Source organism: Acipenser ruthenus, chromosome 5 (assembly GCF_902713425.1).
Source record: "Acipenser ruthenus chromosome 5, fAciRut3.2 maternal haplotype, whole genome shotgun sequence".
Taxonomy (NCBI): Eukaryota; Metazoa; Chordata; class Actinopteri; order Acipenseriformes; family Acipenseridae; genus Acipenser; species Acipenser ruthenus.
In genome coordinates this window covers 86,123,337-86,150,634 of record NC_081193.1, presented here as the reverse complement: position 1 = coordinate 86,150,634, position 27,298 = coordinate 86,123,337, and the positions used below count along the sequence as shown (strand labels likewise).

At 38.3% G+C, this 27,298-nt stretch overlaps 1 protein-coding gene across 1 annotated transcript; it reads right to left on the bottom strand.

The window, feature by feature from the left end:
• Positions 1 to 54: 54 nt before the first annotated feature.
• On the bottom strand, positions 55 to 26,848 carry LOC117402323 (potassium channel subfamily K member 12-like). The gene is made up of 2 exons (XM_034003354.3): positions 24,957 to 26,848; positions 55 to 3,027 (listed from the first exon to the last, which is right to left on the bottom strand). Exons 1-2 carry the CDS (start codon positions 25,297 to 25,299, stop codon positions 2,141 to 2,143), a joined length of 1,230 nt encoding a protein of 409 aa, XP_033859245.3. The 5' UTR covers positions 25,300 to 26,848; the 3' UTR covers positions 55 to 2,140.
• Positions 26,849 to 27,298: the final 450 nt, after the last annotated feature.

Below are 27,298 nucleotides of genomic sequence, written 5' to 3'. Positions count from 1 at the left end.
TATATATATATATATATATATATATATAGATTACTCCCAACAGGATGTCTCATCTGATCGAATCAATTGATCTGGTCCAAAAAGTCTTCCATGTAATTAATGTAGCTCAAAATAAGTGTTTACAAATTTGTTCTTCTTTTGTGCCTCAACAGTACCGTCTAAAAACCCTTAAGCAAGACAGGGTGACATCACATGCATGGAAATGATTGAAATCTGTCCTAGAAAATGACTTTTACGACTAAAAGGACGTGGCTGTAATTAGTTATAAAAAGGTAGGGGTGCTATTATCTGCCCCATACATAGAAAACAATCTGTCTAGAAAACCACTTTCAAACATGTAAAAATACACTGTTTATTGAATCGTCTTCAAGCAAAACGCCAGCCAGTACCAGTACTCTGTGCTGTGCAATTAAGGGAATGTAATATGTACTTGCCATTCTGTTTCTTATTTGTTACCTGCAGACATTTCTGGACACCTATATTAGGTCCTCGGCTGCCGTTACTAAGCAATTCTAGATTTTAATTGAGTTATTTGTTAATCGTTAACTGTAAGTGTTAAAATATTTGAAAAGTAATGTATTTATATTATATAACTAGATACCAACGTGTGGGTAAATTAAATTAAACAATGCTGGGTCTAATTATCCTCACACTTTAGAAATCTCTTTGTGTCAAAGGGGTTGTAAGGATAATGAAGGGTTAAACTAGTTTTGTAAGTGCACCGTGCTCAGCGTAGCTGCAAGGTAAGCAGCTGTGGAAGGAATTCTGCAGCAGTGAACAAGAGTGGGGTGTAGGGCTTCACCTTGGTTCAGCTGCACACAACACACACGCTTTCGAGAGTGCCTTTGAGATACATACAAGATCCTCCATGAACACGCACTAGCACTGTGTGCGATGCACTAATTATTGCTTAATTTCTGCTAATAACTAGGGGCCTCATAATTGTGTCTAATAATAATTATTACGCTGAAAAAGTGTGATGTTTGATTGTTGGAATTAATAAAGGAAATTGCTTAAATGCTTGTTGTGCGCTCTCCTTAATGCAGAAATAATATCATTTAGTTTCCTTACAGGTTATGAAAATCAAGCCTTCAGGAGTGGAGGTGAATCTCTTTCAGGTCTTTTGCTTTCTATGAAATATAAATGAGTGTCATATTTTAAAAAATTAAACAACAAAAGATCTGATCAATTCAATAGACCCCCCTACAATTGTGTAAAAAAAAATGAAATGTCTCTCTGTAATAGATACAAAACTACGTGTGTACACCAATTGCAATGACGTTACTGTGTATTAATTCTACTTAATATTGGGATACCACATACTGTACATGATAGAGCCATAAAACAATAAATACATGAATATTTGTCTGTCGGGTGGTTTCACAGACCCCTAATAACACTAAGCTTTGACATCCTAATGTTACCTTAAAACAGGTAGTGCAAGATTAGTGGCAATTGGGGTTTGCAAAACCAGCAGTGTGTGTTTTCAGCAGGAACACGTGAGATTAAAGACCAAAACAGGTTATCAGTATAGTCTGCAGGTAAACTAAAAGAGAGATCAGCTGGAAAATATTCCTCAGAAACGCCCCCTCCCACATTGTATACAGCCTTGACCACATGTTAATCCTACTTTCCATACAGCTTGGCCAAAATGTGCTAATGATATGGGTAATGCATGAGGAATGTATGTGTGTGTCCAGATTCTTAGTACACTGAGAGCTGGTGGCTGTATGAAATGCAGCAACATGAAACAGTCATTAATAGCAGTGAGTTAACGGTTAATGAAACAGGATGTTGTCTCGTGTTCCCTTATAAAACACCAGCAACAATGATAGTTCTGCGCAATTGCACAGAGCTACTGTATAAGAATCTATAACTGTGCTTTTCTTTGTAGGGTTTTAAGAAACTTTGGGTTGTCAGTTGGGGGTTTCACATTAAGGGGAGTGACGAGATTGGAGAGATAACATAACTATTCAATTTTCCTCAACTCTTATTTTGTACCAATGCATGCTTTTCTTTGTAAAGTTCTGCAGTATGCTGTAATGAAAACGGGTTCACCTATTTCACCATCTCATGAAGATCTACAGCATATAATAAATATTGCACAAGTCTTTCTTCATCTGGGGGATTAGTTAAGTTTCTACCTGCTGTCACTGGTTTCGGCCAACCGGTTATTCATAATGGCCAAGGCGCCCACCCCACCGGAAAATCCATTGTGTCTGGAGCTGCTGCAGACAGTCCGCGGGAAGCCGTTGGCCGTCTCCGAAAGCTGCTTCTGCATGATGGCAAGCGACACCTTGTTGGACGCGGTCAGGTCCTTCATGGAGATCATCTCCCCCGACAGCCTCCTGCCCTCGGTGTCGCTGTCGTACGGGCCGTCCGTTTCCACGGAAAAGTGGTTTCTGCGGAGGCGGGAGCCGGGGGTGATGGCGTTCCTCCGACTCAGGAAAGTGCTGTTCTTGTGGTAATTTCCGCAGCACCGGCAATCCAGCTTCTTGATCATCCAGTTCAGCACTTGCTTGATGACGATGGAAATGACGTTGAAAAGGGAGTAGATGCAGCAGACCCCCAGAAGGATGAATATAAAATTCCCGAAGCGATACAATCCCTGATTCTCATAGGCCGCGTTCTGGCTGCTTACCAGATCCCCAAACCCGATGGTGCTGAAGGTAACAAAGCAGTAGTACAAGGAGTCCATGTAGTTCCACCCTTCCACCAGGGTGTACATGGCTGATGCACAGCATGACAGAATGATGGCAGAAATCCCCAGGATCATCATGACGTAGTAGACCGAGGGCTTCCAGCCCGCCAGGCTGTCACCATGAGATTCCCTTCGGATGGTTGGTGGCAGGATGCCGTTTCTCCGCAGCTGCCTCTCATGGCACGCCTTCATGATGACGGCCAGGAGGGTTATGATACGCTCCAGGAAGAGGTTAAAGAACAGGATAGTCCCAGCGCATCCCAGCAGCCCATAGAAGATCAGGAACACTTTGCCTGCAACTGTCGCTGGGGTGGTCATTCCAAAACCTGGATTAGGAGTAAAGAAACACATATATTAGTTACCCATGTTTACAAGGTGTGTCAAATGTACTTTCTTCCGCTAACTGAGCATCAAGGCTCCTTCTGGGCTTTACAGTACTTACCTATGCTTTACCATGCATTCCCTATGCTTTGTTACACTTTTCTATATGTTTACTATGGTAAACTTTTATAAGGAAGAAACTGCACAAAGTTTCCCATTGTTTCAAAAAACGATAAGGATGTAGAAGACAAAAATATGTCTGTTCTATATTCAGATAAGCAACTTTAACAACTTCTGTAATAAATAAAGCCAACACAAACCAGATTCATCTGGAAAAGTGGCACTCCAGAGAGCGAGAGAGAGAAAGTGACCAAGCCTCCCCAGCCTTAATTGAAAGCACCGTCAAGGGCAGGTTTATAGACTGGTTCAGAAGTCACTTTTACCTTTTTGTCGTTAGTTTTTGGCCCAACCTTCAAATACACTGTATTGAATGGCTATCGTTAGTTATTACATGTCTATTATAAACCACATGCACCGTCTCAGCCAATCAGATTCCAGGACAGAGTATTATCCCACAGGCAGAACCCCCCAATCTAATTTGGTGCCTCAATGCATTTATGCCCTTTAACCAGTCATTAACAATGTATTCATTCCTTTCTTTGCCTGTAAGGCTCTGGGTGATGTTGGATCAGAGCAAACAAGGCAACATTTCAACCACCCCAGGAGTCAACCTTTCAGCCCTTCACAGAATTTCAAACAGCAAGCTAACAGTAAACTATCTTCTGTGGTGATCATCACTTTATGTTCAATTATTGCACCAACTCCACGACAATTAAGAAGAGAATTGATGGTCAGAGGGCATCCCTCCAACCCCACCTACAAGCCAACCAACCATCCCTTTACAGCAGGGCTACTAGCCCATAAAGGACAAGAGCATGGCTTGCATGTGTCTGCTTGAGGTCACCGGATGCTGGTCCAGTGCAGGCCACAGTAGCACAGCAAGCTGATACATTTTACAGTTCTGCATTCTTATTCTCTTACACCCTTTGCATCGGATGCTCATTCCCTTTATAAAAGCCTCCCATAGTAAAAGCACAGCAAAGTTTAATAATGCATAGTGAAAGCATGGTATTGTAAAGCACAGAGAGGTTTGGTTAAGCACATTAAAAAAATAAATAAATAAAAAAGTTTTCCTTCTCCTCATGATTCAGACCATTACACAGTAACTCTGAAACGACATTTTGATGGAGTGACTGCGTCCTCCTTATCTTTGTGAGATGTCTAGAACTGTTGTGAGTGGCTGTGTCTTCATTATAAACCTTGCAGGGCACAAGCTTGTCTCTGATTGGCTGAGAAGCTGTCATAGCTGCTGGAAAGGGACCAGGTTCCACCTCAGCTCTTCTAATGAAACACATTTGAAATGAATTCAGTAAAGTGTTCTGCTGTGCTTTCCCTGATAATCTATCTCTGTTTACATCTGTAGCCAATGTGTCCCCTTACATCTGCACATACCCAGTTTGTAAGTACAGTGGGACTCAAAACAATGAACAATAAGGGAAAGATCCTCAAAGCTATTACTCCAAATAGTCATTAGCGTCATTTATGTCTGAAAGGAAAAAACAGCAATTACTATTCTAAAATGAGTAAGCAACAACTGCAGACTATTCACAAGCCTCTACATGTAATGCCTGGGTTGCTGAATTTTTCTAATTTGATCTGCGTTATTACTGTCTGAGAAAAATTCTAATGACATTTCAGATTAAATTGCCTTGAGAATCTAGCTCTAGGGGCAGGATTAACATTACCCCCATTATACTAAATCCTACAAATGCACATGGTTTTCTGTAACGCACAAAGGCCTGGGTTTTAATTCATTGGTGCACAACTCCATTCTCCAAGGGCCATTCCAGTCTGGGTATTTATTTTAAGCAGATCCGAAATTATCTTTTTATAAAAATTACATATAAAGCTTGTGTATCATGCCCAGGCTCAGAGCACTTACAATGATACAACAAAAAGCTATGATACAAATAATGTTATCGGTTCAAAAAGTTGTGATTATGAATAATGTTATCGGTTCAAAAAGTTGTGATTATGAATAATGTTATTGGTTCAAAAAGTTGTGATACAAATAATGTTATCGGTTCTTCCCATGCCATTAACTGACAGGAACTGCCATGTGGGAAAAGAATGCTTTCTCTCTGTTACTCTCTCTGTATCTCAACTACAATCCATCAGACAATTTTGTTTGTTGAAATCCACAGTCTATTTTATGTGTTACTTGAAGGCCTCCAACTTGATCCCAAATGTGCCTGATTTGGTGTATCTCTCTACCCTGCCAAGTTTTTGTCTGGCAAAAAAAAAAAATCATCATGTTTTATTGTTCAAAGATGCATTTAAAGTGTGACAGGAAACCGGCAACCAGGCACTTCCAAAGTGAATATCTTAACCACTGCATAAAAGAGTCCAGTTTGCGTAAGAGGTTTTACTTCTTAAAAAATAATAGGTTAATTGATTCAATTTATTCTAAAATGAATGCAATTTATTCTAAAAGGAAATGGCTTTTGATCTTAAGACTAGGAAGAAACAACTGGGAGTAACGGAATACTTTTTTTAAATCTTTGACTACGCTTTAAAATACTCAAATAAACTTAATAAACTCTGTAACAAACGCTGCACTTCTTCAATGCAGTTTGAAATGTAAAATGTTTCTATTATGCATACTTTGCAGTATTATGCAGTTTAGCATTATTGATTGTTTAATGATTATAGATTAAACATTTGCCTGCTGCAAAAGCTTAGCAAGTCTGGTCGCATAAGTGTGAATCCTAAAGGGCAGGTTCAGTAGCGAGGCACAGTTCTACCATGCCTCAAGCCTACTGATGAGTCACACAGGCCCTGTGACTGGCTCGAGAGAATTGCATGGGGCTAATTGAACTGACTCTTCGATTTTGACGGAAGATTAAACAGGCAAATACTGGACCGCAGACTGTCACCCAGGTGTAAAATTGAGAATTCCCACAAAACTTGGAGATGCGTTTGAGTTTCTTTTTAAAGAAATTGAAGGGAAAGGAAATTAAGAATACTTCAATAAATATCAGAAATGTGACACGGATGTACTACTGAATGCCTTTCAAAACATTTCTATGTACACCTTTACTAATCTGCCATTTTCCCTTATATTTGGTATACGCAGTACATGTCAGATAAATCCACTGTGTACAACATACGTAAGGAGCAGTATACCATATTTAAATATTCAAAATTAGACAGCTGTGATATTCTACCTTTAGCCTCGATAATACTGGTATACTAATGTATATTACACAGAATTCTACTTGTGGTATTGTGAATTACAAAGTGTAGCCCAATATGAGGCATCCGTAAACCAAGATTTCTTTCCCAGTATATTTGTGCCTGGTTTTTACGGAGTGGATTTGTATTCTTGGGACATATCTTATCCAAGTCCTTCCTAATGTTACTTTATATCAATTGAGCTCGGACATCAGACTGTACCCTTTAAAGTGTTGCCTGCAACACTCTGCCCTTGTGTACAGTAAGGAATACTACATACCACATTGTTTTTCTTATATCCACTGTGGGAAGAGCGTTGCAGGAGGGACAGGTTACTGTGTACAATCTGGTGTCTCTTTTAAAAGTTTACTATAGTAACAGCATAGCAGAGTGTAACAAAGCACGGTAAAGCATAGGTAAGCACTGTAAAGATTAGCCAGGTATGGTAAAGCATATTAATAAACATGGCAAGCCAGAATACATTATGGTGAATGTATAGTATAACCATGGGGAAAAGCACGGTAAAGCTGCAAAAATACAGTGCTAAAAATACTGCCTATTATGAAGGGGTGATGCTGAACTTTCACCTCTATCAGCACCCCTACAGAACCTTTCATTCAGCGGCAGGCAGGTAGATAAACTAGATCCAGGTTCTGCCTTTGGTAGATTCTGGCTCTGTGAACATCTGATGCATTGACTTGCATTACCTAATGAGTCATCGCTGTCTTACTCTCCTCTCAAGCATGCAGAGAGGGTGTTGAAAAAGCTGACATAAGCAATTCACATGCATTATTAAAATCCAGAAACCTGCAGTCCTGAAGCAATCAGGCTCGTAATCATGGGTTCCAGTCCCGTTTAAATGCAATTCAGCTAGCGTTTAAAAATAATCCCTGGTATAACCACAGTGTCAGAAGGGAATGTAGTTATAGTCCTGCTATTGTAATGCTGCTGTTTTGATGATACTGTAGATCACAAGTTAGTGTGGGTTAGTGCCTGTGCATATAAGTATGTGATCCACCAGGGTGATGTGACAGTTACTGACTTCAGTCTACATGCTTCTTTACAATTGTAGCAGATGAAGAGTCCTTAAAGTTTTTTTTTCTATAACAGGAGAAACGCACACCCTTAACCTCGCTGTTGACAATGACTTCCTCAACCATTTTCTGTTCTTGCTTATTCTGTTTTTGTTCCGCTACATTTGCCAGCATTTTAAGAACTACCAGAGCAGAGCTAAAATTGATAAATCCTCATTTATTGCCTGACAAAAAAAAAAAAAAAAAAAGATTTTAACCATCTGTTAGAACATTTTTCCCAATACATATGCACAATACTTTATATGGGCACTTTGGTTTGATTAAAGGGAAATTAATGAGTACCATCTGAAACCTTCAACAGACTGACCACATGGAATTAAAGAGATCATTCTAATCCTCAATGTTCCATTCCCCATCTGGAGGTGCATTGACTGTAAGAGGATACAGGGCTGAGTTGTTGTTACATCTGCAGGTGCTGTTACAACTTTTTCATAGCCAATTTGCAAATATATCAAACTCAGCGCTATAAATAAAGTGCTGCATCCTGGTAAAGATCAGCGAGGTATGGTAAAGCATATTAATAAACATGTCAAGCCAGGATACATTATGGTGAATGTGTAGTATAACCATGGGGAAAAGCACGGTAAAGTGTGTCCCATGGTCCTATTGCAGGAAGGCGATTATAGACTTGCCTTCAATCACACATAATACTTATTTTCTATAATGCAGGGATGTCTCAGCAAAATACAACAACAATCAGAAACTGCGCTACTAAAGCTGAAGTCTAGCTCAGATCTACATATACTGAGAAAAACGTACAAAGAGCTTAGAAACAACTGGGGCATGAGAAATGTTGCAAACTAGTTTTTACTTTACAGTGCATTTTATGATGATCGCTGCATAAACATTTGAGCACATTTCTAGCAAAATTAATCATCGTAGGTTAATACAGTACAAAGTGATTCAACCGTCAAGCCTTTTGTTTTATTTATAAAGGTAGAGGGCTGTGCTTTCAACTCAGAATTCTGTGCACAACTCTGTGAAATACTATAACTGATGGATAAGCAGCCATGCTTTTTTAAAGAAAGCAATCGTCTATCGTCTATTGCAGTAAGTTTTACTAGGAGCTTTACTTTGACACAAATTCATTTATGTATTCATGTCTTTACTGTTCTGATGGAAGATTTGATTTCATTACTAATGAATGTTCAGCCTGTCAACTGAAAGAGAATGAAAGAACCCTGTAGCTTTGTGACTAGTGTCTACAATAAAAAGGAATCCATTCCGATTTCCTACAATTGATTAATCGCTGGGAATTACACTTACCTTTAATTTGCCAAAAAGCATGCCTGGCACTACTCACAATTGAATGCAGTCAGGATATATAGCAAACATTTTGAAAAGCACTGTGCGCCGCTGTATCGGAAAATTGCATTTAGGCATCAGTGGCAACATTGGATTCTTTAGGAACCAGTTGGAATAAAACTTGTTTTCAGCTGGAGATGCAGACTCACAACCTCTAACCTTATTCTGCTGGTGGAGTTTTTTTTATTTATTTCAAATGCTCACTGACAGATGTGTAAAGAGTCTCTTTGACTCTTTGACAGGGAATTTAAAAAAAAAATGTAAAATGTGTTATGTGGTGATCACAAGATAAATGATCTTAGGATCTTGACATTTCAAACCGTTACACCGAGATCACAAGATAAATTATCTCAGGATTTCAACATTTCAACCCATTAATGATCTTGTGATCTTGACATAACATATTTCTATTTATTTACTTATTTTCCCTGTGTCCTTAATGAACCACTGTATGGAATTGTAGAACAATTTCAAATAATGGCTGCAAATCCATATGAATTTCAACCGAACAGCTGCTATTCCATTGAAAATTATTAGAATTCTGTCCTCGTTATTTTTGTTCAATCTCTTGTTTTGTTTTTCCCAATATATAAAGTAAAGCACTGTAATTAGATTGTAACACCAGCAAATACATCAGAAACACCAAATTGTAACCTGATTTGATGGATGATTCCAATAATGACCAGCACTGGTGTACTGTATCTATTTTCTGTAAGGGTTTTGGGTTTTGAAAATCCTGTAAAACTCATCTTCTGTTGTGGTTCAGGACTCAGTGTTCTGTGCATGTATTTAGCATAATGCTTAAAAAGAAAAAACTACTTGGCAGCCAAGGTATTAACAATCCAAGAAGCTCCAGCATGAGTTATGTAATTAATGATGCATCATGCTCGTTTATATTATTACTCCACGCAGTGTATTTATAACCCACTCATTCTCCCGGCAATGCTTCATTTCAACTAATCTCATAAAACACAACTGGCACTTTATCAGAAAGTGCTATAAGGCTCAGTCCGAGAAGATTGCATTTACTGCTGTGATAACATCCATTATACACGTGAAGAGCGACATTAATTCAGAATTCAGAATTGTATCCTTGTGCCTGTTTTTTCTTTAATAAATCGACCGAAGAATGACAATAAGGATAATAAACAGCTTCCTATTCTAACAGAGCTTTCTCCAGTCTTTAATTAACTTCCATGTTAATGCTACAAAGTGACAAACTATGTTTGCTTAAGAGACCTGGAATTATATTGCTAAGCTTGTCGGTGGAGGTTTGCAAAATGAACAGGTGTTTTTCTTCTTTCACAAAGCAGGAGTTAGGAGTACATGCTTTATAAATACAGGCCTATAGAAAGCCAGGTAGACAGACAGACATACTGACCCGTTTATAGGTGCTAGCCTCTGTGTAATCTGCACACACGTGGTTAATGTGGACAGTGGAAGCATATATTCAGTCATGGCTTGAATGAACACAGGCTCAAACCAAAACCCTGCACTCAGCAGCTTTAACTAGGCTGCAACAAGAAGAAGTAAGCCTCAGACAGGGTTGTCAATCTTATTTGCACGGATAGCGACTGGTGTTAATAGTAAATCAAATTCCCTTGTCTCATGACAGAGCCCAGTGTTTTACATCAGGAGGATTTTCCTGGCTAGCTTGAGGCAAACTCATCACAAACATATACTGCAAGTAACTACATTTATTATCTCAGGATGAACACTGTAGAGCACAGCTGAATACACTTAAAGCAGACTTTACAGTATACTTGTTACAGCCATTGAACAGGTTTTTACTTTGTATCTGTACCTGGCTCATATCCTGACCAGCTCATTTAATTATCCCACCATTTCCCCTCCTAGGTTGATCTGGACTCTCCTACATGTGACAATAGTGATTTCTGCAACTTTGTGTCATTTTTGTTGGTAAGTTTAAGATTATAGTCTATTTCTATCAATAAGCTAATATCGATTGGTGAAGATTTGGTAATGACCTTGATAATATCCCTTGATAAAGAGCTATATGAGAGCTATGCTATAGCCCTTTCTAGCAAAGACAGTTAAGGCTTATAGTACATATCAATCAGTAATTCATTCAGAATTAAATAAATCAATAAACAGGAGAAAGGGAGAATACATTTATATCTAGGAGCACCCAAGGTACCATTTTCGGAAATTAAATGCATGAAGTAAAAATCGATTTAGACTAAAATAAAAAAATAAAAATCACAACTCTTTGGGATACATAATGAAGAGCAGTGATGCTCTTGTTTCCACAGTGCCTGGTTGGATTCTGTACTCAGTGACCCAATTTGGCAGAGCTACAGCTTGTAATAAACACCTTTTTTAGGTTTCATGTACAGTATGGCCAGTTCTAAGACTGAAACCTGAATTCTTCTGTTTCTTTTTTCATCCTGCTCTCACCAAGGCTGCTCTTTGAATAGTTACAGTATGCAAGCTATCTCGACCTACTTGGGCATAAATATAAAAATATCTTTCTCAGAACTATTTTTAAATTCTGGGAAGTACTCCTTTCATTTTCTGGTCCCCTGTGAGCTAACCTTACCCTGATATTAATACTAGCGTCTATAGCTACGTCTTTCAAAGCACGTTTCATCTCGGCAGTGGCGATGCTTGTGAATCTGCAAATAAAATATGCTCATGAATGTCAACCCATGTCAGGTATTGGCAGGGCCAGTCAAAATAGTGGGAATGGATCCAATGTGCCCAGAATGCTGGGAATGATCATTTTAATAACACTTATCAATAAGATCATTTTAATAACCAGGAGTGGGCATGTGCATTCCTTCCCATCCTACTTTCTTAGTTTTTTTTCAGGTCACATTTGTTTAAAAAACCCTGCTGCTGATAAGGTCACAACAACCTGTGGCAGTGTTGCGTTTTGCAAATGAGGCCTGGCAGTGAGCACACACTACCCCCACTGCCTGACAGTCAATCTGGGTCTCCTCAAGCATTTTCTTGCCCTTCTCTGCTTTGGCACTTTTCTTTCTAGCCAATAAATTCTCAGCTGCATTGCTCTTGGGCAGACATAAGTCTTTTAATGCAGTTAATCATTCCTTTTCATTTTTCACAGTGCATCGGCTAATTTCTCACACAAGTTTACTGAGAGGGAAACTAAAAAAAAGTCTTATCCTTTAATACGCCATGTAAGCTTCATCGAGACTTTAAACACTTTGTTAATGTGATGTTTTCTGGCCTGTGGGTTTCTTATTCCTTTTATTTATTTATTTATTTTTTAATTTTGTAGTCGCCAATTATCTTTTATTATTTTCTCCCAATTTAAGCTTGCCTCACCACTACCATTCCTGCGCTGACTCTGGAGCGGCAAAGATGAACGCACGCTGTCCTCCGAAGCATGTGCCGTCAGCTGACCACTTCTTTTCACACTGCAGACTCACCATGCAGCCACCTCGGAGCTACAGCGTCGGAGGACAGCTCAGCTCCGGGCAGCTTACAGGCAAGCCCGCAGGTGTCTGGCCAGATTACAGGGGTCACTGGTGCGCTGTGAGCTGAGGACACCCTGGCCGACCTAAACCCTCCCCCCCGGGCGGCGCTCATCCAATTGTGAGCAGCACCCTGGGAACTCCTATCCACGGTCGGCTGTGGAATAGCCTGGACTCGAATCAGCTATAATAATAATAATAATAATTCTGTTCTTTTTTACTGCTTGTTCTTTTTGTAAAATGCATTGTTTTTATCCCCTTAGAAACAGACCCAGACACAAAAAAAATACTTTTAATGCACTTTCATGCACTTTTATTAATTACAAAAATAAAACAAACACAAAACAAAAACCTCCCACATGGAGTACTAAACAAAACTGTTTTTTCCCCGAATCTAACTAAAATCAGACAGCTAAGCTGTTTACCGATTTAAAAAAAACTTTACAAGTACATACAAAAAGGTTTACACGCTATCTTTTTCTTAGGAATCACACAGGTCTCTCCACAATGATAGCCTCTGCCTTCTCACAGAGTGCCTAGAACAAATTGTCCTGTTTAAATACTTGCTTCCTAATTGCAGGCAGATGATACTAATTAATTAAATAAACTAATTATACCTGTGGCTGTGTTTCTGGTAAGGACAGAAATTAACCCTATTCCTGCCAACCCCCAACACATTTCTTTCAGGCAAGGATCCGCCCTGCCACATCTTGTAAAGTGCTTTGTGGCGACATATTAACAGACACTATATACAAATAAAATTGATTGATTGATTTGGATGTGCAAAAATCTTTATATTGAATTAATGAAAGTATCCTTTTAAATAAAAAGGATAATAAAGATAATAATGGATTTTGATGCATTGGTTAACACTAAACACATACTATATATCATGGATATCAGTTAAGAATATATTTAAGCGAAGAGAAGGGCGCAATTAATGTCCTAGGTCCTAGAGCTTCATTCAGCTTGTGACAGGCTGTAGTTCCTATGCTGTCAATGGACTCATTATGATGTTTGTTTATACAAACTGCATCGTACAGTTTTATCGCAGTGTAACTGGATCTGGAATTTCAATCAAAGTGGATATCACAGAAACTCCACTTGTCAAATAATCCAGAAAGAATCTCATAAAGTATAATCAAATCAACTACTTGTGTAGTCTCTTTATCATCCCTGTGACACACAACATTTGAAATTAGGAGTTTGAGATAAAAAGCTCTTAATTATTTAATGTGAACTAGATAACCTGTTACTAGCCAGAAAACCGAATAAAAATAAAGGGACATAAAATAAAAATAAAAAAAATACCCTATTAATTTGTTTCAATTGATCGTTAGCTTTTAAAGAAAGGAACATGCATTGTCGTTCAATTCAGTTTGCAAAGTACAGACTGAGGTAGGGGCTGTGCACCTCTAATAAGACCTGCTCCCATTTAGAGTGTGCACATTTACAGTGTGAACATTTAGAGTGTGCACATTTACAGTGTGAACATTTACAGTGTGCACATTTAGAGTGCGTACATTTACAGTGTGAACATTTACAGTGTGCACATTTAGAGTGCGTACATTTGCAGTGTGCACATTTAGAGTGTGCACATTTACAGTGCATATATTTGCAGTGTGCACATTTACAGTGCGTATATTTGCAGTGTGCACATTTAGAGTGCATACATTTACAGTGTGCACATTTACAGTGTGCACATTTACAGTGCGTACATTTACAGTGCCCACATTTACAGTGTGTACATTTACCGTGCGTACATTTACAGTGTGCACATTTAAAGTGTATAAATTTAGAGTGCGTACATTTACAGTGTGCACATTTAGAGTGTGTAGATTTAGAGCTGGGATGCTAAACCCAACCAGGAAGATGTATGATCTACCAGTGGATATGTGGCATTGTAGCATCTGCACCACTGTGGTTTTAAAAAAAAAAGATTCATCAACATTAGAGACAATAATAAAATGAAATGACGTGAGATATATATATATATATATATAGTATTAAAACTTCTTTCCTTCCTTTATATTGAATCAATGTTTTTTTTCTTCTCTCAAATATACTTTCAATAGAAATACAATAGCCTCCAATATTACAACCTACAATTCATGCAACACTGCAAGTGTAGAAATAATTAGGCTAATGGAACTCTACTTAGTTTCAGTGAGAATATAGTGAGATTGTCAAGGCTTCTTTTATGGAAAAGTCTTATGTTTTAAAAAAACAAAAAAACAAACATAAAACATTTCTAATTCCACTGATAGTTATTCAGAAATGCCATGTTATTATTAACAATGTACTGCTGTGGGCTTAGTGTTAATAATTTACTACAGTTTTCTGTGTTGTCTTTGACCAATCCACAGTTTCAGTTGAATTGGAAAACATTCAAATAAAACATCAAAGGATGGTGTCATAGAAATGGTTTACCTACAAATAACCTATAAAATGATATGCTTGACCTTTACCTGTATTTTAGTCATGTTATTGGTTACTGAGAAGACACATTTACTCTCAGTTATTTGTTATTTACATATGGATGAAGAAACGGAACACTACCTCTTTCATCTCAGTTTAATAAGCTTTCCTAGTATTTTGTTCTCAAAAAAGAAACTTTATAAAGCTTGATTTCTGGTTGACTATTTACTATAGCCACACATAGTTTTTGCTTCTGTGCACTCTTGTTCTTTAGAACATGCTAGTTTGTTCTCATTTCTTAAAGGTCATTTCACGTCTATCTGCAACTGTAGGAGGTTATCATTGTGAACTGGAAGAGTCACTGTCCTTTTTGTTTCCTCCAAATGCAATTTGTGGCATATTGATTTTACAGAAACACCTGCTGCTATTTGCACAGCTGCAGGAAGACTGAAAGACTGAGCTGCAGACAGAGAAATGCAATAGAATGACCTGGTGTTTCAATTCTATATGATTATGAGTCACACAGCCTACAGTCCATCTGGAATCACAAGTTAATACTGTTAGTGCTTAGAACTGGGTTAAGTTGATCTATGCCATTTAGAGTTTTATAAATTTCAATCAAGTCCCCTCTTTCCCTTCATTTTTTTGGATGAAGAGATTTTATTATTTTACCCTTTCCTCATAGCTTGTGTCATTCAACCCTAACCCTAACCCTAACCCTAACCCTAACCCTAACCCTAACCCTGTCTATTAGGCAGAAAGAGAGGCTCTTTACCTGGTGCAGAAAGACAGACCAATGTAAAATACTACATTCTTGCCAGTCTTTCTACACCTACGTCATCTTTTTTGTAGTGAGGTAACCTAAACTGGACCCAATATTCTAGGAGGGGTCTAACTAGAGCACTGCCAATATGCACTCTTCTTGTTGTTGTGCACAGTGTATTAACAGCAGATTTTTCAAAGAAGAAAACAAACACTGCATACACTACTCTGGTAAGCTTCTTTAAATAAAAATGCTAATGCATTAAACATGGTTTGAATTTAAAAACTGGGTATGGTTGAATGATTACAAAAGCTACCTCTTAATGCCTTTGTGTAATGAACCCTTTTTTCCCTTGTGTGTTTTAATTTTGTAAGCAAAGCAAACATCCCCCAGTTCAATATATATTCAGTGCATTACAGGCACACTGCAAGGCAGAGCCAGTTATTTAATGCTAAATCAGTCACAAGCATTGCCCTATGAGTATAATGACCTATTAATGCAGCTATAGGGCTGTAATTCCATGAAGGGGGTCTGTTTTTTGGTAAACTACAAGAGTAACTAACTAAATGACCATTCTCATTCTTCAAAAATTGGATTGTCTGATATTATCGGTCTGCCCACTCCTTTTGCCTTACTGTATCGCAGGAGCATTCATATACAATCTTTTAATTAAAAAGAAAGTTGGCAGGGGTACAAAAACAGCGTTATATTTACTCAGGTGCTGTCATTATTCAACAAGAAGCAAATAAATATATACAGCTGCCATTAACCCGATCATCAGCAAACAAGGAAAAGAAGTCAGGGTCGATGGTAATTGGCCAATGTTATGTGAAGGATAACATACAATAGCAGCACTGCAGCATAGTGCATCTTAATGCATGTGTAAGGCTGCTCATTCTTCAGTAGATATGTATGCCTGAGAAAAAAAGACTCAATCTACACTTTAAAGGGGCAATACTGCTAGGTGCTCGCCAGCAGGATGCTGTGACAGTGGCTACCCTAGCTGAATGGCTTCATATACTGTAGCAACCAGCAGCCATAAGATAAATATCCTGGTAAAATGAATGGAGTCAAGTCAGATAATTTAGACAATGAAAGTCTGTATGATCCTGCGGTACCTCAAAGCTTCATGTCATGTCAATTGTCACAGTACAACGACATTGGAGTTAAATAACTTTGTATTTACAAAGCAGTGTGGAGTAGTGGTTAGGGCTCTGGATTCTTGACCGGAGGGTCGTGGGTTCAATCCCAGATGGGGGACACTGCTGCTGTACCCTTGAGCAAGGTACTTTACCTAGATTGCTCCAGTAAAAACCCAACTGTATAAATGGGTAAGTGTATGTAAAAATAAATAAATAATGTAATTGTATGTTAAAATAATGTGATATCTTGTAACAACTGTAAGTTGCCCTGGATAAGGGTGTCTGCTAAAAAATAAATAATAATAATTTACTGTGCTGATGGGCGAGAATAGTGATGCTGTTTTCTAAAATAAAAACAAACCATTTATATGTGTTTTTCCCAGGTTTGGATAAGTACTGTATAGAACATTGTCTCCATTGTGAGCTGTGAGAAAGATGCAACAGCCAGTCAAACCGTTGTTTTGTTAATTTTTTTTTAATCTGGCTTCTCCTAGATTCCATTTCAGGGAAGCAACATGTTCCGCTGGGCTTTTAATAAGGGTTGCTAATAAGCTAATTAGACAGACTCACTATGACTCCTTCAGTACTGATTTTACCCCCTTGTATGCAGAGAAACCCTGTGACTTATTAATTCCTGAGCAACATGACCCCGTTTGTGAACCCAGGGCCTGAAGCAGATAGTGAATGAAACAATACTTTGTCTTTTATCAGTCACACCTGCCACAGGACTCTGTTACAACAGCAAGAGGAACATCACTGACTCGGGAGAAACCTGACTTCTTCTGTGTAGCTCTGCTTAAAACCAGTCCAAGGGTTTTTCTTGATTGATCATATATATATATGTCCCCCAATTCCCTATACTAATGATTCATGCAATATTTCTACAGAAATACAGTACCAGTGTTGTTCAAACAGTAAACAACTTCTCAGTTCAACTTCCGTTTCTGTCTCTCTCTTTTGATACAGTATCTGAACTGAAGAACTGAACTGTGCAGACATCTTATTCAGCATTCATTTTATAACTAAATAAATAGCTCTGGCAGCCGAACCTGGGGCGAGCCCATTCCCTCTTCCCCTCTCTCTCGCACTTGGTTTGTTTGTCTGTCGCTTCGAACTGAACTCCCGACCGCCGTTTAGCCAGGCTATGTATAGTTTAAAAACTGCTAATTAAAATGAGTGGGAATGTTGCCTTTTTTTTTGGTAAAAAATATAGCGTTGATTACATGGTGCTTTATGCATGGTTAATTCACATTTTTGCTTCACTATATGTGCATTATAGAAAAGGAGTTATTTTATTTTGTATTTTGTGTTGTTATGTGCCTCACAGTGCCACCCCACCCTCTTCCCTGTTTATGATGCTCTTTCTTTATAACGCTCATATTGAGTGTCGCCCTAAGACCTGTGTTATAGCGAGGGAGCACTGTAAATATATATATATAGCTGAGCAGATTCACAAGATAAAGGATAATGCAGCAGAGGGAAGACGTTTGTAAAGAGTGCTGGAAATCCTTTCAGAGACACTGTGAGGATGCATGTATGAATCAGAGACTCTGTGAGGATGCATCTATGAATCAGAGACTCTGTGAGGATGCATCTATGAATCAGAGACACTGTGAGGATGCATGTATGAATCATAGATGCTGTGAGGATGCATGTATGAATCATAGATGCTGTGAGGATGCATGTATGAATCATAGATGCTGTGAGGATGCATGTATGAATCATAGATGCTGTGAGGATGCATGTATGAATCATAGATGCTGTGAGGATGCATGTATGAATCAGAGACACTGTGAGGATGCATGTATGAATCAGAGACACTGTGAGGATGCATGTATGAATCAGAGACACTGTGAGGATGCATGTATGAATCATAGATGCTGTGAGGATGCATGTATGAATCAGAGACACTGTGAGGATGCATGTATGAATCATAGATGCTGTGAGGATGCATGTATGAATCAGAGACTCTGTGAGGATGCATGTATGAATCAGAGACTCTGTGAGGATGCATCTATGAATCAGAGACTCTGTGAGGATGCATGTATGAATCAGAGACACAGTGAGGATGCATGTATGAATCAGAGACACTGTGAGGATGCATGTATGAATCAGAGACACTGTGAGGATGCATGTATGAATCAGAGACACTGTGAGGATGCATGTATGAATCATAGATGCTGTGAGGATGCATGTATGAATCAGAGACTCTGTGAGGATGCATATATGAATCAAAGATGCTGTGAGGATGCATGTATGAATCAAAGATGCTGTGAGGATGCATGTATGAATCAGAGACACTGTGAGGATGCATGTATGAATCATAGATGCTGTGAGGATGCATGTATGAATCAAAGATGCTGTGAGGATGCATGTATGAATCAGAGACACTGTGAGGATGCATGTATGAATCAGAGACACTGTGAGGATGCATGTATGAATCAGAGACTCTGTGAGGATGCATGTATGAATCAAAGATGCTGTGAGGATGCATGTATGAATCAGAGACACTGTGAGGATGCATGTATGAATCAGAGACACTGTGAGGATGCATGTATGAATCAGAGACACTGTGAGGATGCATGTATGAATCAGAGACACTGTGAGGATGCATGTATGAATCAGAGACACTGTGAGGACGCATGTATGAATCAGAGACTCTGTGAGGATGCATGTATGAATCAGAGACACTGTGAGGATGCATGTATGAATCAGAGACACTGTGAGGATGCATGTATGAATCATAGATGCTGTGAGGATGCATGTATGAATCAAAGATGCTGTGAGGATGCATGTATGAATCAGAGACACTGTGAGGATGCATGTATGAATCAGAGACTCTGTGAGGATGCATGTATGAATCAGAGACACTGTGAGGATGCATGTATGAATCAGAGACACTGTGAGGATGCATGTATGAATCATAGATGCTGTGAGGATGCATGTATGAATCATAGATGCTGTGAGGATGCTGCACTTGAATAAAAAATTAATGGAAAATAAACTGAACACATGGAGGATACTGATAATGGAAAAAAAAAATCACTAAAAGGCATCTAACTCCCTGCCCTTTTGATCACAGTTGCTTTTGAACCTGTCTAGCTTGTTGAACTGGCTCACCTGCCACACACAGCCCTGCTTTTTGTTATATGTAATTGCATTTACACTTTTCTCAACAGGTTTTTATGAGCTCTCCCAAAGCCTGGTCAATTTGAAAAAAACAGCTGGGCTCAAACGTCCTGCCAACCCTAGACTGTAGACTCTGTTAATTAGAACCACAGGAGGAGAAAGTCTGTTTTCAAAGGGTCCCTGTATGAACAATTCTTAAATGGTTTTAAACAAAAAGACACCCAACATCCAACTGAACATGTAGAAAAGAAAAGGGCTACATTTGTCTAATCCAAGAATGGATTGGCCTTAACCAACAGATTTCAGGTCGGCAATAACTCAAATACACTGTACACAACATTTTAATATTTTAATATTTTAACATTTCAAGGCTTTCTTTTCAACCACATGGGGCTGCTTCTGAGAAGACTCATATACATTGAATTATGAAGCAAGGTGTTTTTTTTTAGAAATGAAGGTTTGCACCGTCCCCTCGGTAACCATGACAACTGTAAGTTAGTAATGACAAAGAAATGATATACAAAATATATATTACAAAAAGGATATTACTGATACACACCTAGAGGTTATTTCTCAAACCACTTGAGAAATTCAGCTCTTTTTTAAGATGCAGAAACAAAAGAGAATGATACTGATAGGAGCACACATTATAGGCTATTAGAGAGCCAACTTCCCAATGTGTGTTTAACATACAGTTAACACAGTACCTGTGAAAACAAACAGGGGAACCACTTACAGGCTTTTGATGCCATGGTAACAACACTCAGTTTATTTAAATCTATTAATGTGTTTGTGATGTAATTTACTACATATTTAATGATGTAACAATCTACTATAGTCTATTTATCCATTTATTTCCCTTTATTCTTCTGTATTGTACATTTATCTAATTAAATTTCTTCTAAAACTACAAATTGTAAGCGATTCATATTATGTAATATGTACGTGCTTTGTAAAGTGTTGAACTATTGGTTCCTTTACTTTTTGTATTTCTTATGTTTGATAGGTGATTCTGTATGTGTTTGTATAACGTTGTACCTGTCTCTCCTACATATGTCATTTAAAACATGTTGGCAGTTTATACCAGAAACAAGGTTGGATGACAGGTTTCTTATGACTGAATATCTATTTTTTCTATTTGCGATTTCACTTTCATCTTTACAAATATATTTGCATACTTTGCTTGCGCTCTTATGGTTTTTATGTGTCTGTGATCTGTTTATGTTTACTGTGGACCACAATGTCAGCTGCACTTGAATCCTTTCTAAAAGCCACTACAGGCGCTTTTGGAAATCTTCATTTTTTCCTCAATTATGAAGTATACAAAGGTCAATGTTAGTTCAAGGGCTTTCAGTTCTTCAAATACACCATGCACTTAAACCTCACAGGCAGAGATTATTATTATTATTATTATTATTATTATTATTATTATTATTTATTTCTTAGCAGACACCCTTGCAAACCTGGCACACTGCCTGCCCAGCAATGTGTGATTAATGATAATGAAGACACGTCCGTCTGGAGCACTTTAGCTGAAGAAAGTGAAAGGCAGGGAGGTACAGAGTTGTATTGGAGGAGATCCATGTACAGTATAACAAGCATTAGAAATACATTCAAACACTTTGTATTACCCCCCGCCCAGGACATGGTCCTTCAGAAGCATCCTGAGTAGCCAGGAGCGATGGCGGTTTAACATAGCCTGGCCTGAGCTGAGCCTGGCTGCTGAATCAAGAGAGCGTGGAGATGAGTTTCCACTCACATGATTGGCTGGGTGGTATCTGATGAAGACACTGCTAACTGTGCTAGGTTGAAAAAAGCTGTGTTTCTTTTTGCCCTCAGCCCACTGGGGAGTTCAGTAAGCAGACAGTTAAACGCTAGATCAGCTGTATATACACAACGCGTGTGAGTATATGCTTTTACATTTTAATAATGATGATTACGTCGGGAGCCTCTATATGAAAGATATCATCTTGAGCAAGTCCTGCTCACACTGCCATGTCTCTTACATGAGAAGGAATGCACTCAAAAGATGCGCTACAATTCTGACCAACCCATAACAGTGTCATATGAGATTAAGAAATCATATGAGATTTAAAATACTATGCATTTATTATAGAGTGTGATGTCTAAAAATGATGGCAGACTAGATATTATTTGAAGACTTTGTAGGCGTTGTAATGGAATACGTGTGGGGCGCACACCTGGGTAAATGAGGTACACCAAGTATATTGAAACAGGTGTGGCTCATGCGTTAATTAAGCAAACAACATCCCAGCATGTTTAGGGTCATGTAGAAAAATGCTGGACAAGCCTGATTGCCTATAATTATGGCTAGCATGGCTGCAAGAGGAGACCTCAGTGACTTTGAAAGAGGGGTGATTGTTGGGGAGCGTTTGGCAGGAGCTTCAGTGACCAAGACAGCTCAACATGCTGATGTTTCGCGAGCAAAGGTGTCTAAGGTGATGTTGGCATGGAACTGTGAGGGAAAGACATCATCAGCAAAGGGCAACAGTTGGCGGAAGTGCATACTCCAGGATCATGATATCCGTGCATTAATTCGAAGTGCAAGGCAAAACAGGCGAGCAACTGCAGCTCAATTGACTTCAAATTTCAACCTGGGGCGCGAGCAGCCAGTTTCATCAAAAACAGTCTGCAGAGAACTCCACAGAGCTGGATACCAGCGTGGCCCAACGCCCTATTAAGTGACTTTACATTGGTGTTTCCATTTTTTTGTCCACTACCTGTGTGTATATATATATATATATATATATATATATATATATATATATATATATATATATATATATATATAATAGCAAGACATTCTAAGTGTCAGTCTCTGCTTGAGAGAACCTTGGTTTTGAATTGCAGCGGGTGCTCAGTAAGGATTGAAGTGCACTTGTTTACAGATTTGTTCGTGCTGCAGATAGTTGCCAATTCGTTATGGTGCCAGTGATCTGAATAGCAGTGTGTAGTGGTTAGGGCTCTGGACTTCTGACCGGAGGGTCGTGGGTTCAATCCCTTGTGGGGGACACTGCTGCTGTACCCTTGAGCAAGGTACTTTACCTAGATTGCTCCAGTAAAAACCCAACTGTATAAATGGGTAATTATATGTCAAAAATAATGTGATATCTTGTAACAATTGTAAGTCGCCCTGGATAAGGGCGTCTGCTAAGAAATAAATAATAATAATAATAATAATAATAATAATAATAATAATAATAATAATAATAATAATAATAATATCCATGCATCTCCAGTATGGGCTGTAAGCCTTACAGAGTGCACAGCTCTGAGTCTCCAAGGGACACAGCCTGGGGGCATGGCTACTGAGCTGTGCAGTGTGATGTGGGCCGGGATTGCTGGATCCAGTTGCCTGCAATCCCTACATCCCAGAGGGCTTAGGCAGGGAAATAGTGAATGAAATCCAGGACAAAAATATCTGCATTCATTGCATCAACAGTGAAATGGCAGGAACATTTTGGTAATACTTTATATTGTGTGGCATAGATTAATATTAAATAGATATGCAATTGCTTATTAAAGTAATGTTAAATCAATATTTAATAAATATGCAATAGCTGATTTCTTGCTAAATGTTAACCAAATGTCGATTGAAAATGTAATTGCATATCACGTCCATTTATATTACGTTTTGTTACCCTTGAAAATAATAATAATTTCCCATTGTTTATATGTTTTTAATTGAAAATACAGTTAATCTGACTTAAATGTTAATGGAAAGTAACAAGGAATAATTGAACGTAATTTTAATATCAATTGCATATCTATTAAATATGAATTTAACATGAAATTAATATGCAATTGCATATCTATTTAATATTAATTTATGCCACACAATATAAAGCGTTACTAACATTTGAAGGCAGAACAAATGATCCATTTACTCTCCTGGAAATGGTTTACAGACTGTATTGGAAACAAAAAACTAAATACAAAGCCACTTATTTCTGCAGCTTTGGTTCACTTGTCAATGGCTCACCAGCAGTGCTCCAGTTATTTTCTCCCACTGAACCCCTTTTCTCCTGCAAGTGTAGCTAGTGCTACTGTATAGCTATAAGGATGTTTTATTCATAGTCGGATTGGTTCTCCTTCTGCAGATCCGCTTTAATAAAAGATGTAGTCATAACTAAAAATAGAGCTGTATACTGAACAACCCCTATTACAACCACTGGAGTATCCAAGGTACGATAAAGGGTTAAACTAATTTGTCTTAAAGCTGCAGTGTTCCCTCACAAAAACAAAAATATATTATTGAGTGAGTGTAGCCTCTGTGTACTCTGCCTTGTCATTAACAGACATGTTTGGCTTACCAGTTTGCTTACTTGGTCCATGGCTGAAGACAGACAAGCTCCCTCCCTACTTGTAGCTTATCCTAATACTGCCTCCTTAAAATCTATAGTTGCAGGCATCAGTTTACTGTCTTTACATTCTGGTGAAGGAGAGAATCTACACAAGTACAGGTACAGGTGCTTCAATGTAGAATGACATTGATTTTGGCAAAGATTTTAATGAGTTGACATCTCAAAACTACAGTGGTGTGTCTACCCCCTACAAGTTTCCATTTACTTGTGATCAGTCCACTTTGCACACTCGATTGTCCCATCTTTCAATACATGCATTGTATGAGCAATCATTTCCAGTAGTAGAGTGGCATAAAGATTTAGAAAACGTCTCTATTCAATGGCAGAATATAACCCCACTTATTTAATTGAAAAGAGTTCACTCTCTGTGTATCTTCACTATATAATGAACACAGTACTCTATATAGCTCAATTTATATAGTCAAATAAAGCATTCTGCAGTTTCATTTTGAACTTGTTTGGTGATGGGTCTGAATTACATAACCAGGCACACAAAATGAAAGCAATCACACAAATAGACTAACATTTAAAATATGATTTCAAACGAATATGCCAAACATCTTGTAATATGTTAGGACGCAACACTTTATGCGTTATTTTCTCCATGGCCTGGGTTCACTTTTGTATTCTTTTATTGCACAAACTTTACTTTAATTATTTTTAATATATTTGTTTAATGAAAATAACCCAGTTGGGAACATACAGTAAACTATCTGTACCTGTAGCATTTCCTTTTTCTTTTTTTTTTGTAAAGTTGGTAGAACAGTAATATTGTGAAGCCTTTTTACTGCCACTTAATAGTAAACTCGGACTGATTAAAACTTTAAAGTTATGCACCACTGAGTGTATTTCTAATGGTACAAATAATACTAATACTATTACAACTACTACTAATAATACCAATACTAATACCAATACTAATAATATTAATATTACTTTTACTTACCGATAGTTGACACCACTGTCCCCACAAAGTAGAACGCCCCAGGAAAATCCCAACGCGGTCTGACAGAATCCGCCTTGACTCCTGCCGCGATTGCTGCTTCATAATCTCGCAGAAAAGACCTCAGGTCCTCAAGACTAATGTTAAACGTGTCGCTGAAGTTGTACAGAGTCCGGTTCCAGCGTCCCTGGTTCTGCAACTCCTTTGGCCTCTCGATTGCAGAGAAGACTGCAGCCCCGCACACCAAGTAAAGGGCGATCAAGACGGCTAGCAGTAGAAATCGACCATTATCTTCGTTGATGTGTACCAGCGAGCGGCAGCCTTGTAATCTCTGACTCGGCATCATCCAAATTTCAGCACCACCAAGGCTATGGACAGCGACCAGCTCAGCATGGAAGGAAGCGGCATTCGTTCAGCTTTCAAAGTCAAGGGATTCTGTTCAACTTGACTTTTTATTCCTTAGCAATGTGTTCGTGTGTATACTGTAGTCGTACAGATTAGCTAGCACAGAAGACACTCAGTTAGTTAGGATATATTTCCACAACCCGAAAGAGGAGTCTCAACACACATGTAGACGTGACAAAAACATAAAATAAATAAATAAATAATAAAAGTTATTAAATTGCGAGCGAATCATCAGTGGTAGCGGGTCACTTTACCAGTGTTCAACCAAACAAATGAAATCCTTCAGTATAGAAAACCGGCGTCATGTGTCACTTCCGAAATACACCATACTCCTGTCAAAGTCTACCGGTCCCTTATCCCAATGACTTTGATGTCTACTTAAAAATAAATAAATACATAAATAAAAACTAATACTTTTCAATATAGGTATTTCAAGTAGACTAATTAAATGTTGAGAGAATGGGATTCTGACCAGCTTGATGAAGTATCCGGTTTTAGTAATCGTCTAGTCCCATTGTACTAAACCCGTTTTCATGTATTTTTTTTTTATTCTCACCTTTATAAGTCTGTCTCATCCTTTTGGTCGTTGCAATACATATATTTTCCCGATATTAACATCTCTGTTTGGCAGCTGCATTACTTCAGCCGAGTACCATGAACCGGTGGACACTGTCTGGATATCACCTTTCCTCTTGATCCAAACGCTGTATTGCCCAGCCCATGTCATAGAAGAGTATATTAATTGAACTGGTAGGGTCTCTTACATAGGACTTTAATCGAGAACTACATAATACCCAGCCTTTTATATATGTTGCTTTTGCTATGTTTTGCCATCATTTCCTGTTAACACAATTGTCCTGTAATTTTTGACAGCGCTTGTCACATCTCCAAGGAACAAAATTAGCTTAAAAGTCCTTTTTGCGAAGCTTAATATCCCAGATCCTCTTATTCAAAAAACTCACAGACTCAAAAGTAAGGCAATTGCCACTTGGCCATCCTGGGTAATTTAATAGGTCTTTATCGTAGATTTCAACATTTCACTGGACCCTATGCAAGCTAGCACATACAAACCTAATGCAGTTAATAATTGACTATATTTTCTTTCAGTTTGTGTTTTTTTAAATCATTTCTTACATTGTGTTACAAGAATCCTTATGCGACCCATTGACTGTCCGACGCCGTTTCTGCATCTTGCCTATGCCGCTTAAGCTTACCAACAAATTTGCATTGATTTATAAACATTCCATCTTCCCAATACTGCATCGCTCCCTTGAAAACAACTGAGTTTTATTAATCCACACTTGTTCCAAGTAGAAATCAGCACCACAAAGAAGTAAAAGCAAATCCACAGATCCATGCGTGATGTCCTTTCGCTACGGTAGAAATGAAAGTGCAAACGATACAATTACACCAGGAATCGGTGTTGAAAGAGCAGCCGCTGAAATAACATGCTTAGTCCTGCTTTCCTGCGTTCCTTCTTCATTGCTTCCCTTTTGTCTTCCTTGACAGGTTCTGGTTGAGCTGCAGTCTAGTGCTGTGCCACACTCTACAGAGGCGCGAGCTTTACAGTATGCGTTCTAAGCTGCGCAAACTGGATGCGATGCAAATCGTGTGTTCATTTACATAGACAGTGCGCCGCAGCTGATAAGATGCTACAAACCTGGCTCACAATACATGCTGGATTTGAGTATTTTTTCAGTGCACTGTATTTCTGTGGGCGTCTGTGTACAAATTGCAAACACAATAACGTGCGTTTTCGTTTGTCAAGCACCTCAAGCACAGATGGTCTTAATATAAAAGTCTTCAGTGGTTAGAAGAAAAAAAAAAACATTATTGTTATCAGTTTAAGTAGTACTAGATCTAATGTATTATGGAAGGACCTACCTGAGCTCTTAGATTAAAGTCTATAATTTAAATATATTACACTAAACTCATAAAAA